Here is a 19,273-nt window from a genome sequence, read left to right on the forward strand (position 1 = left end):
CGAGGCCAGCGTAGTCTACAGAGTGAGTTCAGGGACAGCCAGGGCTATACAGAGAAACCCTGTCTCGAAAAAACCAAAAACCAAAATCCAAAAAAAAAAAAAAGTTAGGGCTATAGCATTAGGAAGCTTACTGTCAACTTATTAGCTTCAAAGTAAAAAAAAAAAAAAAGTTTCCTTCTGTCGTTATAAACACCTGAACTCTGACTTGTCCTCATTGGAAGAAAGGTTGAAGCTCTTTTGTCTTTGGAGACATAAACCTCTGAAATAATTGCCACCCATAAGGACCTATGTGGAAACCTTCCTTGGAAGAGAGGAATGAACGGCGAAAGTGGTGAGTCAGCACAAAGGCTGGCTGTAGCCACGCGACAGACACAGTACTCTGGGTGTACAGCTTAGTCTTTGTCAACTTGACGCAAACTAGAGTCACCTTGGATCTCTGAGGTAGGGAGATTGCACACATACAAAAAGTGATCCCAGGGTGACGCCCAGGGACTGGCACTATGTAGAAGCCGGAGAGAGGAAGGAGGAACCAACCACGGAGAGCAGGAGGAAAGGGGCCTCGATACGGGAGGAGAATAGGAGTCTATAGAGGGGGAAGTGTATCAAGGAAACGAGACACGAGTGCTAAATGCTGCTGCAGCCAAGCAAAAAAGACTGAGAACCGCGCTCGAATCGCTTGCTTAGACTGCACAGAGCAAAAGTGTGCCAAAAGTACTGCCCTGTTTTATCACTCTGGCCATGCAAATGCATACGAGAACCAAAGCCTTCCCATGGCTCAGTTACATCGGACATGGGTTTGTTTTCCCCCTTACAGGTATCTAAAAATACCGGCATGTCTCACAATCGGTAGTGTCTCAGATTTGGTCAAAGACAACCTGCTATTACATCATCGGGTATCGCTTTTAACCATCTGCAACTCTGATGTAATCTGCAAACCAAATACATTGAATTACAGACATTGGCTACAGTGTTAACAAACCAATGATTTATGAAGACCCTTCAGCACCATCCCAGAAAGGCTTTCTCCGTTGTAAAAGCTGTTTCTGTCATGCCTGACCAGGCTGATTTAAGGACACACATTAGGGATATTTTGTATTTCTTCTCTCTGTATTTAGGTCCTTTACAGGGAAAATGCTAACTTATTTTTCACTGTCTCAAAGAACTTACCTTGGAAGACAGTTGGGTAAACTCCTGAAAATATATTTATAATAGTAAATTCCTTTCCCCCAAGACCTAGAGGCGGAACTCAAGGCTGGCTGCCTCGCTGGCCTAGAGAACACAGCTGCCTCAGATGCCTCTGGCCACATGGCTACTGTGCACTTGCTAATGAACACTCAAGGCTGAGGCTGGAAGAGCCTTCCTCCTCCAGCAGTTCTGTGTACTTCAAAGTCCTCTGATGGGTTGCTAAAGTTCTTTCATTGTAAACAATGAGGACCTGATCTTAATCCCCAGAATGCATTGGGGGGGGGGGGGGAGATCCAGGTGTGGTAACAAACAGTGCTCTTGTGATCCCAGTACTGGGAGAATGGAGAGATGCACATCCCTAGAGTTCATGCACCAGCTAGCCTGGTTAGGATTCTGTCGAAGCTCCACCCCACAATTACCTGGCAACAGCCAGGTATGCCCTGCCCCATAGTTGCCTAGCAACAGCCAGGTAGACCTGGCCCACTGTAAAAGGGACTGCTTGCCCCTCCTCCTTCTCTCTCTCTCTCTCTCTCTCTCTCTCTCTCTCTCTCTCTCTCTCTCTTTCTCTCTCTCTCTCTCTCTCCCCCCCTCTCTCTCTGCCTCCATTACCCCATTAACTCCCATCCTCTGCCCTGAATAAACTCTATTCTATGCCATGTCTGTGTGTGTCTGGTCCCTCGGGGCGAAGGGGTGACTGGGCATGGGCCCACTGAGGCACCCCCTTCCCCACAGTACCTTATACCATTCTTTAAACCTCTCTCTCTTTTTATGAACCCAACAAGCCTAGCATGCTGATTATCTCCAGGCCAATGGAGAGTTATCCTGTCAAAAAAAAAAAAAAAAAAAAAAACCCAACCAACCAACAACAACAAACAGGAGGGGTGGGTGACAAAGTGGATGATACTCGAGGAATAAAATCTGAGGTAGTCTTCGGTCTCCACACGCATACAACCACACTGTGCAGGGGTGCCCGTATGTTTATATACAGGTGTCCACAGACACACACACACACACACACACAATCTAATAGCGTACCAGGTAAAATGCATGGAAGAAGCTGAGGTTACTGAGATTATAGCTCAGAGGTAGAATGCTTGCATAACACGGACAGCCCTGGAGGAGACAGGGTGGGTGATGGAGAGGGGACAAATGGACCCGAGAGGTTCCAAACAGGATGGTACTGTCTGCAGGAAAATGGCATTCCTGAGAGCAAATGTGGCTGTGAGGTGGGGGTCTGGGGTGGAGACCGACCATTTCCACCCTGTAGTGGTGGCGGTCCTGGGCTGGAGCGGCAGTCGGCAGCAGCCTGTAGCCTCTAAAAAGGCAGCCGCCGCTGCCGCTGCTGCCTTTCAGCCAGTGTTTACACTGCAAGTCTACTTCCCATAGGAAATCTGGGCTGACTGGCAGGGTGACCATCTGGGATTCTGGGTCAAGGAGTCTCCCGGGCAAGGCAGGGTGAGGAGTGTCTCAAGCAGTGGTGTTGAGACAGCATTGAGCCACACAGGCAAAGGAGACGGATCAGGAGACGCTGTCAACTCGGACACCACAAACAGGCCTCACTATTCCAAATAGCCTCAGAGATCTGTCAAACACTCTCTGTCTTTATTTTCATTATTTATTTATTTATTTATTTATTTATTTTTAAGTTTTCCACTCCAACCAGCTCACAGAAAGTGAGGAAACTGGAGCAAATTCTAACAGGAAAAAGTTCATTGTTTATGATAAACTACAGGTGTTTTGCGTCACAACAAACTGTGTTCTGCTAAGGGAAATACAGTTGTCATGCCTGAGCATTTTTTTTTAAGATAACAACTATAGGGGGTTGTGGGCCACAGACCAGTGATAGAGAGCTTGCCTGGCCAGCATGGGCAAGACCTGTTAGTCCCCAGCACTAAGAATAATAGTGATATGAGTAATCACTCCAATAACTTAGGAATGTCAGATGTCATATAACAGGCAGAAAACTATCCAGAAGGACAGAGCCTTTAGTTTGAAAACTGGTGTTGCCCCCCTCTAGCTATGTGACGTTGAAGATGGGTTTGCTAGGTGGTAGATAGAGCATTGTGCCTTGGCTTAGAAAAAGTAGGTAATGGCAGCTGGGGGGAGGCACAAGGGGAGGGAGGCAGTGCTTTTGCACCCCAGCACTCAGGAGGCCAAAGCAGGGGAATCTTGACCTTCCGGGTAGCCTTGGGCTGTATACCGAGTTTAAAGCCATCCTGGAACTATTTGGAGAAAAGAAAATAAGTGACGGAATGTTTAAAGGGAGCAGAACCCTATATGGCAGTAAATCTTTACATAGGCTTGTTTGGATTTGGAAGCACCTTGCTGTGCCTGGGAGGTGTTTCCAGAGAAGTTTAACTGAGGAGATAAAGCCCACTTTGTGAAGCATTATTCTGCCCGCCATGGTCCCAGACTGAATTAAAACAGAAAGGAAGGAAATGAACATTAATCTCTGTCTGTCTCCTGGCTGCATCCAGCTATATGGCCAGCCGCCTCGCACGCGTACCTCGCATGCGTAGTACGACTGTCGTTCCCCCTATGAAGCCAAATCGAACCTCTTTTCTCATGTTGACAGATATTCAGTCACAGCAACAAGAAAGGCAGCTAATGAGTCCTTTTCAGAAGTTAAAAAGCTTATTTTTAGGGGCCAAGGAGAGACCTTTGTGGGTAAAGGTGTCTATCATCAAATCTGAGAACCTAGTTTGACCTCTCAAGACCCAGGCAATGGGAAGGAAAAACTGATCTCTAGTAATTATCCTTTGACCTCCATGTGTACATGAAACATACCCACCTCTCTCTCTCTCTCTCTCTCTCTCTCTCTCTCTCTCTCTCTCTCTCACACACACACACACACACACACACACACACACACACACACACGCACGCACACGAAAAGGAAAATCTATTTTATTAGACAACATCTTTGAATCTGCATCCTGACATCATCTTTGGATTCTTAATGGCAAACATCCTATTACCTCACTTAAAACAAAACTGGAATGGAGAAGCACTAACTTCGTTGCCAATCCCTAACACTTGATCATCTCTTTCCTTCTGAACACTGCACATAGTAGGCTATTAACATGGATGACGAAATGTTTCCTTAACGTGCTCCTGAGTCCTGGGCTCACTATTTTTTCCGATATACCCAGAACACACACACCTGCCATCTACCTACCAACACCGCAAAACATCTGAGAAATATGTGCACGTGAAACACAAACACAGTCCCATACCCAGACCAGCACTGCTCGTACATCAAGTCCACAACTGATGAAGATCTATTTGCTCTCCCTAGAAGGAGGAAGAAAGCATCTGAAGGGTGTGCTTCCTTCACAGTCCTCACCTCACAGACCAGTCCTGGAAAACAACAGTTGGGGACCAAAGGAAACCTTTAAGCCAGCAGATGAGGCTGAGAGAAATCTTTTGTCCTTGCACACCAGGTAAGTTGGGACGATGTTATGTTTCATTTGCTTAGACGGTGAGTTTGAGACAGAATGGAAGAAATGACAAATGTTATCTCCAAAATCTCAAGCTGAAGCCACAGCTTGGTTCAGCCGCAGGGTCTAAACCTTTAAATATGAGCACTTAAGTAAATCAAGTCCACCTTCTATACAACTGCTGCTGCCCTAAGCTAATTTGACATAGTATGGGGTCATAAGTGTCACGCCAATAAGAGGCCGGCCACCAAGGCAGACAGTCTATTTTAACTTTACTCTCTTTGTTTCAACTGTCTATGGGAGGGATTTGGTTATAAGTTGGGGCTCTTTGTTTTCTGAGATGGGATCTCACTCTGTAGGCAGGGGTTGGCATGGAATTTACTATGTAGCCAAAGCTAGCTTCAAACTCACAGTGATTCTCCTGCCTCACCGTCTAGGAGCTAGAATTACAGGCATGAGCCAACATACCTCCAGCTCCCGATTCAACTTTTGCATCACGAAGAATGGGATTCTAACAAAGAAAGAGATTGTCGGGCAGTGGTGGCACACGCCTTTGATCCCAGCACTTGGGAGACAGAGGCAGGCGGATTTCTGAGTTCGAGGCCAGCCTGGTCTACAGTGAGTTCCAGGACAGCCAGGGCTACACAGAAAAACCCTGTCTCGAGAAAAAAAAAAAGGAAGGAAGGAAGGGAGGAAGGAAGGAAGGGATATTGACATTATTTGAACCTTCTCGATGTGAGTCTCGCAACATTCTTCCATTTGTTTTCCCACTAGAGCTGCCTCTTCTACACCTCCTACAAGATCAGGTATCATGTCTGCCTGTGCCTCCAGTGGCCCCTTCTCCCACATCCCTACACTGTACCAGCACCCTAGGAAGAGTTTCCCTTGCTCCCAGTACAGGTAACCTGAGGAAAGGTCTTAGCCTCCAGCCTCTAAAAGGATTAGAATCTGACTAGCCAGGTAATACTCAACTTTCTTTTCCAGCTCCTTTTATAATGGACCATTAGACTCTGTGGCATTTTATAGCCAAAGTTCCTTGGGTAAATATTTTTTCCCCTGTAGTCATCTCTCTTGCTACACATGACTCATTTAATTTGCCCCATAATAATTTCTAACTGGGTTAAAAACATTGGGTCTCTGTCCCGAGCTCAGCTCTCCACGAATGCCTCAGTGCAGCTGCTGGCATTATCTTTGTTGGGAACAGGGAGCCAAGCTACATCTATTGGTATTACGAATGATCTTATTCAGCCCATAAGAGGAAGCCCATGAGGGAGGAGCCACGCCCACAACACAGATGAGAAACTGAGAGAGAGGCTCAGGAGAGTTTAATCCTCAGTGAAGTTGACCCATGGCCTTCTTCTGTCACTGTGCCATGCAGCTTCCTAGGGACTAAGGGTTCCCTGGTCCATCTTTACAAGTCTTGAATGTATCTTTGTGTGTGTATGTGTGTGTGTGTGTTTGTGTATGTGTATACACATGTGTGTCATTTTTACATGACTTCTAAGAATCGAACTCAGGTCTTCAATCTTGCAGGGCAAGCACTGCACTCACTAAGCCATCCCGTTAGCAGCTGTCTTTTAACATAAGTATCGTCAATATGGTTCCCCTATAATTGCCCATTCCCCACACAGGGCCATAGAAAGTCAGATAGGTAGGGGAAATTGTTGTAATTGTAGAGTTGTGATAGTCTGGCTTCCTTCCAAGTGTCTGTCCACATCATAACCGTCCTTCTCCATAAAGGACAGAAGAAGCAAGAAGCAGTGTTTCTTATAACCAGCTTGAGTCCAAAGGCAGGTGCCTCTATGCTTGCCCAGGCCTGCTACCAGCTGGGTATGAATTCAGGGTATCAGACCTTCCTAAGCCTCTGTTCCTGATAGGCAAAAATGGGTACAATAGTCACACCATAAAGTTCTCCTGAGAATTAAGCAGAAACCTGCAGATGTATCTCACAGTGCAGGGTAAGCATTTGATGCAAGTGAATTATGATTTTTTTTCTGCCTCCCAAACCAGCCTTAATAATAAAGTGTTTTTCTAAACTGGGCCAGGGAAATGGTTCAGTGGATAAATTCCTTGTTATACAGCATGAGCACGTGAGTTTGAATCCTTGGAAGCCAGATGCAGCAGTGAGCATCTGTAATCCTGGTGCTCTCTTGGGACATGGGAGGCAGAGACAGGAGAAGCTCTAGATGGTAACAGGTCAGCTTAGCAGACGGATACAGCAAGGAACAAGAGATCCCGTGTCCAAACAAGGTGGAAGATGAACACTGACAGTAGAGGTTGTCCTCTGACCTACACACACACACACACACACACAAATGCACACATGCGTTCATGCACACATATGTATATATTAAGATAAAGAGCGAGAGGAAGGAAGGGGAAAAAGGGATAGGGAGGAAGGAAGGGAGGAAGGAAGGAAGGAAGGAAGGAAGGAAGGAAGGAAGGAAGGAAGAAAGAAAGAAAGAAAGAAAGAAAGAAAGAAAGAAAGAAAGAAAGAAAGAAAGAAAACCTGATAAATTTTTCTTAGACAAGAGAATTTTCAAGAGAAACTGAGTCGGGAACAGTCAAAAGTTCTCCATTCTCTGAGGGGCAGGCTGTTAGGGTGAAAGAAAAGTAGACTTGGACTTCCTTTGCTCTTCAGAGGTGGAAAGTTTTGTGTATGCTACAAGACTTTAACAATTCAAGTTTATTCCTTTTGGGATCAAGACATCCATTTCAGAGCTATTGGGTTTTGTCTCCCACACTCTGTAGTCACCTAGCTAGGGTGGTCAGTGAAAGTAGAGAGACACCAACTCCCTCCTTTTACTAATTATTATCCACAGACCATCACCCTTCTCAGTGGGCGACCTTGGGAGAGGTCAAAGGGTGCTCCTAGTCTGGGACGGACTATCTATCTTTCTATCTCCTTCATCCTTGGCCACTACCGAAGACCTCCAGGGTCCTCCAAAGCAAATGACCTCTCTGTTGTCTTACTCCCAGACTGTGAGTAAATTTTAAATCACAGTGTTTCTTTTACCAGTGGGCAAAATCAAGTCATCCTTTGACTGGAAAGGCAACAGGGACAACATAAGAAGTACCATCCCGGAAGTCAGGAGCCAAGGCCTTAACTCCCCCCCCCCCCATCTTAAACATCACAGCTTGAGCAAATCACTTCCTGTGCTCAGTTCTACCATAGGTATGAACATTAGACGACAGGAGCTCCCCCTCTTCTTCTCCTTCTCCCTTCCCCCATCCATACCCCTGTGATCTCATCACTGTCCAATCTCTGGGTTTTCCAAAAACAAAACACAAACACTCTTCACATTACCAAGGTCCTGCAAGCCCTAGTCTGCTAAGACAGAGCCTCGATTTTGATGTTCAAAGACACATAAATAAAAACATTACTGAAAAACAATTTAAAAATAAATCTTAAAAAAATCCTAATGTTTTTCTTCACCTTAGGAATCCTTAAATGTGGAGCTGGCTACCAACCTCTCCCTTACTTCCCTCATTGTCTGAGAATAGACCAGGACAATGCACCTGAGTGAGCTGCGTTCCTGTATTACCCAAACAAGTAAGCCAGGTCCAGCTGGCTGGCTGTTCAGGTTCTCCTCAGGTTAACAGTTCACACAGGGCTAACAATGATTCCCAGGTGAGAGGGGATGCAGCAAGAGGCAAAACTAAGAAGGAGCCCGGAATAGCTAAGACAGAGAATAGATCTCCCTCTAGCCTAACGTCCCTTGCTTCATTTGTCCCTGAAGAAAGCCAGGGTTGTCATGGCTAAAGATGTCCCCGGCTGGAGAGTTACCTTCTTCAAGCCACTCGCCACACAGGCAAAACCCGGCTCTGCCCTGGCCTTTCGGCAAGGGAAGTAATTCATTTTTGGAACTTAAGTTTTCTATCTCTATATAAGTGACGGTTTCTCTTCCCGCCAACTCCCCCATGGACCTCTTTGGATTATTGTAGAGAACGTAAATTCATAGTTGGCGATGAATTGCAAACAGGCACTAGCCTGTGGCAAACATGTAACTTAAGAATCCTTTTATTAGAGAAACTTAGGCTCACACTAATAGACCATGGTTAGAATATGTAAAATTTAAAAAGGCTTCAGGCTAGCCTAAACTTTATTGGTGAATTCCAAGCAGTGATTGGAGGGACATTTAGACATGCCCATCCCCCGTCCTGATTTTTTACAGATGCGTAGGAGCTGTTGAGCTCTTTACAGCTGCCATGGGTGACAAGCAAGCTTCCAGAAGCTCAGGAGTTATAGCTGGGGCTCCGCCATGACACCAGGTCTCTTAGCATTCAAGTTCAGAAATAAATGAGAGCCTCAGTCACGGCTTCCCCATTGTTCTGCGACTCACCGTACGTGTTGGACTATGGTGACACACTGAAAAGATTGTCTCCAAACATTAGTTCTGGAATAGTTGTTGAATCTCTCTCAATACCAAGGGATCCTCTACACCCCACATAAGCACAGAGCCCCTCCCTGTACAGTGTCAACCATGTCCAGCCTTGTGACACCCACAAGTAGAAACATTTACTATCCTATTGTCACTCTGCTAGTAGCTGCAGAGTAGTCTCTGGTGTTGCGGTGAACATGGGATCCTTCTGTAGCATAAAGCTGGGATTAAGCCTGGCTTCCCCTCTCTGAGTAGCCACACACTAGTGCCACAGTACAGTGTATGCAGGACCCACATGGCCTACATTTCTCCTATCAAATATCAGGGTGCACCCAGATAAGGCAAAAAACATCATCACATCGATCATCTTCAGCCTTGAATTTTGGGGCCTAAGCCCTTAGGTGTCCTGATTTTACTAAAAGAAACCTGACCCCCAAAGAGAGCACATGTCTGGTCCAGGATCACCCAAGGGCTTTTTGCAGGAGGTGGGAAGATCTGTCCTAGGCATCAACTGTCCTGGGCATCTGTCTTTTCTGCTGCCTGTGGCTGCTCTTCTGCACTGTAAGCCAACCTTTGGGGAATGAGCACATGCCTTCACTCAGTCCTCTCAGCCTATGCTTTACCGATGGCCCTTGCCTGTGTAATCCTGCACTTTCCCTTGCCTCCCGGCCCACACGTACCTCTGTGAATACTGACTCGAAACAATCAATCCTCTCTGTTTTTCCCTTCAGGCACACAGAGTGGAGTCTGAGTTCCAAATCTCCAAGCATCTGTCCACTATGTTTCTTAACTCACTCCCCCTTCAACGTTATATTGGAGGTTAAGGTTAGAACCCAAACCACCGTGTCCTCCTCTGTGGCTCTGCTTTGACTGAGAGACAAGTTGTCTAAGGTCCGTGCAGGTACACTTGTGAGGTAGGCCACGTGTAAGATAGCAATCTCTGGGTAAAAGCCAGGATATATTGGGAGGAGATAGAAGGATTTGAGAATCATTTTGAAGGGATGAGGACAGCTGTTACACATGATAAGCGTTTTAGTCACTCAGCTCTGTCATGTATTCCTGTAGCAGAGTAAGAACTAGGTACCCCCAAAGGTAAAGGTAAAGAACTAGGTACCCCCAAAGGTAAAGTTGAGCACTGTTAATCTCAAGGAGGGCTCCAAGCGGAGTGGATCCACTCACCTAAGCTGCTCCTGTCAGCAGAAGGTGAGAGAAAAAAGTCCTGAGAGTGGCAAACCTCTGGTAGACTTCACACGCTGGCAACCGTGGCCCAGCACGTGCCACCTGATCTTACAGATCATGCTTTGTTAGACTATGACCCCACCTATAATTTACACACTGACTGTGGTCTCTTTTGACACTACTGGAACAGAGCCCAACAGTTCCAACACAAATGATACAATTACATTCTGCAGTTATGGAGACTTCCTGTGGGGCTCAAAAATCATCTGTGCTCGAGTCGACAATCAACATCTGATCTACCCTAAGAGTCCTCAGTTTAAGGGCAGGAGAGATGGCTCAGTGATTAAGAAAGCATACTGCTCTCGCAGAGATCTTGAGTTTGTTCCCAGCACAATGTGCATATACCCCACACAGATTCACATAATTACAAATAAAATCAATCTTGAAAACAAAATCTTTGTTTAATTTCCTAACATAACATCCTTGTAAACCAACAGGGACAAACTCAATGGCTCAACAGTTTTAAATTTAAACAATCACCTTACAACCTTGGAAGAATAAGTAGATTAGTCCTTGGCTGTTTAAGACCACTGCTGTCCTGCAGAATGTTCTAGACAACAGAAATGTTCCATCTGTCCCAATGTGGTCAGGTAAGGATTAGTTATGCATTACCTGTTAGGCATTCATGTTATCATTGGTGCAACCGAGAAGCTGACTTTTGCTTTTTAGTTAACTTTAACTTAAATACCTCAAGGCATGTGGTTACCATAGGAAACAGCTCAGGCACAGACCATTTGAACCCTAAGGCCTGGGCCAATTGTAGGGTCACATGGCAAAACCTAGTGTCTCTCCTCTGAGAATTTACAGACTATGAGAGGAGATTCGGCATGATAGTTATAGTGACAGATGGAAAGAATGAGGAATTCAGAAAGAGCATCTTAAAATGGGTTGCTATATAGAATATTACATAAAATTGACAGACATAGACATAAAGTTGACAAGAGTATTTGTCTGCATACACAAAACGCTGGGTTCAGCCCACCGCACCACAAGTCAGGTTAGGCATGCCTGTGATTCCAGCCATCTCAGGACCCAGGAAGTAGAATCTGAGTGATCAAGAGCTTAAGGCCATCCTCTGCTATGCAACAAGTTTAGAGCCAGCCTGGGCTACATTAAACCCTTTGTAAAAGTAAAAATTAAAATAAACCAAGTACAGAGAATGACCTTGCCCCCTTTTGGCCACCGAAGCGCAGCAGCCCACTTCTAAGAGCCCCAGAAACCTCACCATGTTTGCTGCTGTCCACTTAAGGAAAAGGCTGTCTCCAGAGGTCACGTGGTCTTATACTGACACACTGTCAAATGCACGCTAGCTACCTAAGGCAGACCACTGAACAACAAGGCCAGCCAGAAGCTACACACACTCTAAACTAGGTAAATCCAGTTCCTCTTTCTCCCTCCCTTTTCTACATCTCATTTCAACTCACAGTCTAAAACCTAAAAGCAAAAGGAAACATGATCCAATACAGTCACAGGAGAGTCATGTTCCCCTCTGCCCTTTCCCACACCCCCTCCATCAGGACACTGACGTTGTGCTAGCCCGATTTCTAAACTCCCCCTTAAAGTTTCTAGAAAAACAGGTTGCCTGGTCTCAACTTCAGGCACTTTAGCAAATGCAAATGGGGAAGAAAGACTTGAGGGAGGGTAAATAATTGAAGGAAAAGAAACCGCAATGGCACCTGGTAGAAACAACCATGAAAGCGCAAAGTTGGTTCCTATTCTCGGCCACTTCGCTGCCAATGGGGCTGGACCAAGGCTTTGGATCTTCTGCAGACATAAGGAAGAGAACAAAGAGACTTTTGGGGGGATTTTCCCATACTTCCTCAATGCAGTTATAGGAAGACTAAGCTTTACTATCATTATCATTGTGTGTGTGTGTGTGTGTATGTGTGCTTGTGAATGAGAAAAAAAACCAGGTAAAATAAAAAATATTTTCTGTGTCACTTACATTTATTTCACTGCATTTATCTATTTGTTTGCTTTTGCCTTTTGTCTCACTGTGTAGCCATGCTAACCTACAACTCATTTTGCTGTCCTCGAACTTGTAGCAGCGCCCCTGCCTCAGCCTCTCGAGTGCTGGGATTGAGCTTCTATGCCTGGCTTTTGCACTGATCGGCTTTAGAAAATGTTTATTTGTTTAAATTATATGTATGTGCACGTGAGAGCAGGAGCCCACAGATACCAGAGATGTTAGATCCCGTGGAGCTGATATTATATATAGGCTGCTACAAGCCACTCTCTGGAAGAACAGCTCGAGCTTCTAACCACTGAGCCATCTCTCCAGCCCCTTCATTTTCATTTCAGATCAAGTGGAACTCTTGTACTCCCACTCACACTGACCCCATTACCTTGAGGTTATAATACAAAAAGAACTCTATTTCCACAAAGATGACAAAGGAGAGCAATTAGAGCCCAAACAATAGGTTCCCATCATTATGACAGCTTAATCTAATAACAAAATCTTTAAATAGGGTTCATAGATAAAAATTCTAGAGGGACTTACTTACAATCCCCAATCCTAAAGTGAGTATATTGCAAGAAACCACAGCTTCTCCTAACCCTTGGCACCTTTAAACTCTTCTGACTCCGGAAAAGAAGGAAACTATGGGGTACCAACGCACACAGCCTCCAAAGGTGCAGCTCCTGGGTCTAACCATAGGACACCGTGAGAGCAGAACACCAGTGCTTGAAACATCAACTTTAGAATGGCAGACAGAGAAGTTCAGGAGGGCTTTATGGTAAGAACACAAGAGGTTCAGAGCGCTGAGGTCTCACAAGGCAAGCAAGACTCCGAAGGTCACCGAGACACAGCACAGCCACTGTAACCGTAACACAAAGCATCAACACTGAGTCCTTCAAGGTTACATCACAGGAATCGGAAGTGACATGAAACCTCCACTCTGTTCCTGAGGATCAGTTTATGGACAGTTATTGGATGCTGTGGAACAGGGTATCATTTTCTTTCATGGGAAAGCAAGTGGGAGACTAGTTAGAGAGCGGACAGCATTAGGAGAAAAAGGAAGGCTGATTCCAGAGTTAATGGCTGGAGAATATAACCACAGTGCATTGCGTGTACATATGAAACGGTCACTCATAATAATTTTGTAAAGAAGGTCCCGGCATGCTCCTGTTACAGTGGTAAATAAAGGAGGTCTCCCCAGGACCTTTGATAGAAGACTCCTGGGTATTCAGTGCTCATTCTGATAAGCCATTCAGTATGAATGGACACGAACCAGGAAGAGATCTCGTGAGGCTGGATAATCTGCTGCCTGAGCACAATGGAGATCAACGAGGCATTGTCCTCGAGAGCCAGGTGTACCTGCTGCGAGGCTCTCACTGAACAGAACCTCTCTTTGTGATAGGATTTTTGTGATAGGATTTTACCTGCTTGCTCCCTTGAACCTAGCAATTTGGAAAGAAAAGGCTTTCCTTAGAGAAACACCTCAAACAGAAATACCACAATGTAGAAACCGGAGAAGACGGAACCATGGTGGGGGGAGGGGAAGGGGGGGCTACTTACACCTGACAGAGACGACTGAAAGACTCTCCCATGGAAGAGAATGGGTTGGGTTTGATTTTTCCACTTCCATTCTTTTCATATAAAACGGGATGTTGTTGTAAGGATTCATGACATTTCAAGAGGTAAAAAGAGCTATAAGAATGTTGAAGATCAGGCTGGTGAGGTGGCTCAGACGGCAAAGGCCCCTGGCATTAAGCCTTAAGACCTAGGTTCTCTATTCCTGGGGTCCACATAGTGGTAGAAAAGAAGTGACCCCTGAGAATTGTCTTCTAACATTTACACATGCACCATGGCATATATGCACCCCAACATAAGATATAATAATCAACTAATCATGTAATACATTTTTTAAAAGAATGCTTCAGGTCATCGTATTCTATTGCTTTCTGCTCCTGGACCAGCCTTTATTATTACAACTTGCACAAGATGGCTTAGAGCTGAGCCTTGGGATGCAGGCAGGAGGACTGCAAATTCTATGCCTGTCTAGGCTAGAGAGGGAGTTCAGGTCCAACCTGAACAACTTCACAAGACCCTGGCTAAAAACATAGAGTAAATAAAAAAAAAAAAAAACTTGCTGTGTTCTTCGAATTTTAAAACTATCTGTTCCAAAAGCATGTTTATAAATGTATCTGATCACAAACTATAATAACCAACGATTGGGTAATAGAATCATCACAGATGGATAACTTTAGATTTACATAATCATAAAAGGAGAGTCACACGTTCTACTAGCAAGGTAGACTCAGCGCCCAGGTAACTCCAGGGGCAGCTGACTACAAAATTTGATCCTAGACTAGATCTGATACTCAAGGGGAAAGGTATGCTTCCTAAAGGAAGAAAGTGCTCAGCGACATAAAGTGCTGGCCATGCAAACGGGAGGAGTGGAGTGTGTATCCCTAGAACCTATCTGAAAGCCGGGCGGTGCAAGGCCACGTGTAATCTTAGGTGGTTGGTGATGGAAGATTTCCGAGTGGAAGTCGGGAAGCTTGACTAAAGCGCAGGCTTCACCGAGAGACCCTGATCAGAAAAGAGATCTGAAGAAGACACACGTTATCAACATCTGGTCTCCACACTCGTGTGCATGCATATACATACACACGCCACACATTTACCTGCCTACATATAAACACACACACACACACACACACACACACACACACACACACATCAAATAAAAAAACAAATGTTCTTTTTGTCAAGGGCCTAATTGGATATGTCAGTTGTTTGTTTCTTGAGGGTATTTTAGTAGGGTTGCTGTTGTTGTTGTTGTTATTGTTGTTTCTTTGTCAACTTGACACAAGCTAGAGTCACTTATGAAGAGGGACCCTCAATTAAGAAAAATGTCTACACTGATTAGCCCATAGAAAAGTCTCTGAGGCATTTTCTTTTCTTTTTTTTTCTTTTTTTCTTTTTCCCAAGGCAGGGATTCTCTGTGTAGCCCTGGCTGTCCTGGAACTCACTCTGTAGAGTAGGATAGCCTTGAACTCAGAAATCCACCTGCCTCTGCCTCCCAAGTGCTGGGATTAAAGGCGAATACTACCGCTGACCGGCTCTGGGGCACTTTCTTGGTTAACGATCAATATGGGAGAGCCCAGCCCCATGTGGATGGTGTTACCTCTGGGCAGGTTGTATTAAAAAGAAAAAAAATCAAGCAGGGAGCCATGCGGGGCAAACTAGTAAGCAGTGTGCCTCCATGGCCTCTGCTTCAGTTCCTGCCGCCAGGTTCCTGTTTGAGTTTGTGTCCTAACTTCCCTCCATGATGAACTAGGACATGGAAGCGTAAACCAAATAAACTCCTCCACCACCTCCAGGTTTTGTTTGCTTATCATGACATCAGAAAGCAAACTTGGACACCGGGCCAACAAAAGGGGGCAATGTTTGCAACAAAGTATGACTCCAACTTTCAGTTTATTGAAGTTGGAAACTACAATATATTTTACGAAGAGAATATCTTTATTGTTATAAAATATACTAATTTATTGATGGGTAAAAGCCCATGAAACAATTTGGGAAATTTATTTTGTCTTTTGAGTAAATGTGTATAAAAATATGGCATGTATTATACATGCCATTAAATATAACACGTTATTCTGTAATATATACTCTCTTGTGTAAAATTACTATATGGCTTCAGAAGCAAAGAATAGATGACAACGAGTAAAATCTTAAGCAGGATGTGGTGGTCTGAGGCAGGAGGATAAGGAATTCAAGGGCAGCTTTGGCTACATGGTGAATTTGAGGGCAGCCTGGGCTCTGTGAGACACTGTCTCAGAACAACCACAGTAATAAGAATAAGACCGACCCGACCACAGGAGTAAGTATTCTTTACCGTCCCTCTCCTCACAACTTCTCCTAAGTTAGAATTATGCATCCATAGGAAGCTTTTTAAAAGTTTTTGTTAGAAAGGCAGAGGGTTGACAGTGAGGCTTTTCCAGCCACCAGATTTCCAGAGGATGCCAGAGGGTCAGCACAGGCTATCAGCCAGATATAGCCAACCAGCAGTCCGAGGGCCACAGGCATCCTGGGACAGCTATGAAGACAGCCCAACACGCTCACAGGTGACAACTTGAGGCTGCTATGTCAGAAAGTTGGACAGCCCTGAGAGTCTGTACCAGGCAGAGTGCTACCCCAGTCACCCTGCTGAGAGGTCTCCCAAGTCATTAAGGGAGGCAAAATAAGTTGGGATTTCATGTTCCTCTCCAACTTCCTGTAATGTTTTTATTATACAAAACTTGTGCCACTTGTGGGGTACTAACAATAGGAGGGGAAAGAGGGCAAAATCCTACCACACTGGAGCCGTTCTTCACGCTGGCGTCTTTCCTTCCAGCCTCTGAAGGTTTAAAAGAGTCGGGACTGTTGGAAACTATGTAGCTCTGTCTGTTCCTTTTACACAATGTAAAAGACTCTTTGGACTGGGCGAAGACATTCCATTATAGACACACAGTTCAGCCTTTGCTCGGCTATTTCCCTGGAATTGCTACTTCATTTGTTGTCAATGTGTATGATTTACAAGGCTAAGTTAAACCAGCTGTAAGGTTAGCTAGGCTTGTCGTCCCATACCTCAAATCCCAACACTATAGAGATGGACACCAGAGAATCACAAGTTCAAGACCCGCCTGACTACGGAGTAAGCTCCTGCCTCCTCTCCCCACAAAAGAGTATTTATGTTCACTGTGCTTACTTTTAAAAAAAAAATCTGTTTATACCTCAGTGATAGAGTCCCAAAATAGAATTACTATACCAAAGAGTATAAATACTTTCAAAACCAGTTTGTCGGAAGGTGAGCACACACCTTTATCTGTAAATGGGAAAGGAAACATCTGAATGAGATTTCCAGAGCCTGCTTTCACTCAGGAAAGGAAGTTATGACCACAGTGGGGAACAAAATTACTGCCTTCATGTCAGACTGAGTGCAGAGACAAATAAGTACTGTAAGCTATTTTTGCCCTTAAAAAAGAAAAGACCAAAATATTTCAGCCTCTATCAACACACAGAAGCTACTGAGTGAGAGACACGGCCTCAGACGGAGGCAAACTCTTATGCTGTGGGTATCCATCACTTAACAGATATTTCTGTTCCATGGATTGGGTGAAATCCTAAACATTTAGGAGGTGTGTGTGTGTGTGTGTGTGTGTGTGTGTGTGCGTGTGCGCGTGCGCGTGCGCGTGCACGTGCGTGTGCGTGTGCGTGTGCGTGTGCGTGTGTGTGTGTGTGTGTGTGTGTGTGTGTGTGTGTGTGTGTGAAAATACAGAGCCAAAAGCAAGGTTCACATCTAAACCTTGCAGCCTACCTAAACTTACAGCAATTCAGCTTTGAACTCCCTTTATTTTTTTATCTCAGTCCTGTGACAGAAAAGGGAAGTGTGGACTGGCAAGATGGTTCTCTGTGCTAAAAGCTCTTTCCCTGGAGCCCACAGTCGGAGGAGAGACTCCCAAAAGTTGTCCTCTGACCTCCACATGATAGCATGTTCAAGCATGCATGCATGCACACACGTGCACACACACCCCATAACCCATACACAAATAGTATGTGTTTGGAAATTTTCTTTTTAAACAGAAAGAAGGAAGGGTTGCAGTAGTAAGAGATGTGAAGTCTGGTGCCAGAATCCTGAACAATTAGTCTCTTGTTGAAGTGACACCTCGCTGAATTACATTCCTTCATTTGCTAAAGGACACAGTTAAAATATAGAAATCCCTCACAGTGACTTGCAGGACTCGGATTCTGCAACATTTTCCAGTTCCAATGGTGCAAGGGAAGGAAATGAAAAGAGGTGATTCTCTCTAAATACATTATTTGTAATAGAAGGTCAGAATCATGTTCTAGAACCTGCTAGATCATGAAAAGCCCTTGGTGAAGAAAAGGGACTCCACAACCTACCATCTCCCCACCCCTTTAGAAAACATGAATGAGGCCCAGTGCCCTACACGCACGGAGGAAACAGAAGACGCTCACCATGGCCGTTGCGATAGTAGATCCATTTCTCCCTGTTCTGGGTTGGAGTCAAGGACTTCTTTAGCCCTGCCTTTTCCACTATGGCGCTGGGATCCTGCCGGGGCCCCTTTTTGAGAGTCCTGGAGCTCTTTCGGATACTGCACACCACTATCAGCACCAGGACCAGCAGAAGGAAGAGCACAATCATCCAAGGCAAATGCTCATTGATGTCGAAATGCTTGTGCGGGTTCTGCCTGGGATGGCCCCTCTTGGGGGCCTTGATGGCTGTGCTGGATTTCTCACCAGTGGCCTCCATGGACGACGGCAGCAGCTTCAGAATGTGTCTGTGGTGGGGGCCTTGCTGGTGGGTAACACGTGGTGGGTTTGGCAGGGTGTTGTTCGTGCCTTCCTTCCCACTTGTTGAGCTTGTATTGTCAGGCACTGTCCCTTCCTCGAGGTCACTTGGTACCTTAGTTCTAACAGAGGCAGTAGAGTTGGAATCTGTTGAGTTCATGCCTAGAAAAAAAGAGTAAGGAGGGGGAAGAGCTTTTCCATATTTGGGCATCTACACATCCTCTCCTGTCTCTTGTCATCTCCAAGTGAAGACGGATAATAAAAGAAGAGATGACAGTTGGAGCTTAAGGTCAAATATTATTTTGCGCATTTTCATAAAGGTCCAAACATCATCTTTATATAAAAAAAATAAATAAAAATATGGATAGTTAAACTCTGTGCCCAGAACATGGGCATCTTAACGAAAACCAATAGTTGAGCTCTCCTAGACTCTCCTAGACGGCTTCCCCTCGATTTCAAGTTCTACATGGATAAATGTGCATCTGCCACTGGTCAACCCTTCATGGATTTGACTGTGCAGAGAACTCATTTCAGTTAAATTCCTTGGCTCGCTCTCCTCCTCCCTCACCTTTCATGACTCAGTGATGAAACAGAGCCCATGACTAAGATAAAGAAAAGAGCTCAGGCTCAAAGCCAACCCTGGGCAACAGGTCAGTGAATAGTGTAAGGCTGGACTCGCCCAGGAGCCGGCTCCAAGATCACGCAGGGTTGGGGCTGGCTTTGTG

The 19,273-nt window shown here is 45.1% G+C and overlaps 1 protein-coding gene across 1 annotated transcript in view; it reads right to left on the minus strand.

Moving 5' to 3' along the window:
- The window catches only part of Tnfrsf21 (TNF receptor superfamily member 21), a 77,145-nt gene that overhangs the window by 33,763 nt on the left and 24,109 nt on the right, over positions 1-19,273 (minus strand). Inside the window, exon 3 of the mRNA XM_052192327.1 lies at positions 18,216-18,710. Coding sequence (XP_052048287.1) covers positions 18,216-18,710 — 495 coding nt within the window. The remainder of the gene's footprint in view (positions 1-18,215; positions 18,711-19,273) is intronic.

The sequence above is a fragment of the Apodemus sylvaticus genome, chromosome 9 (assembly GCF_947179515.1).
Source record: "Apodemus sylvaticus chromosome 9, mApoSyl1.1, whole genome shotgun sequence".
Lineage (NCBI taxonomy): Eukaryota > Metazoa > Chordata > Mammalia > Rodentia > Muridae > Apodemus > Apodemus sylvaticus.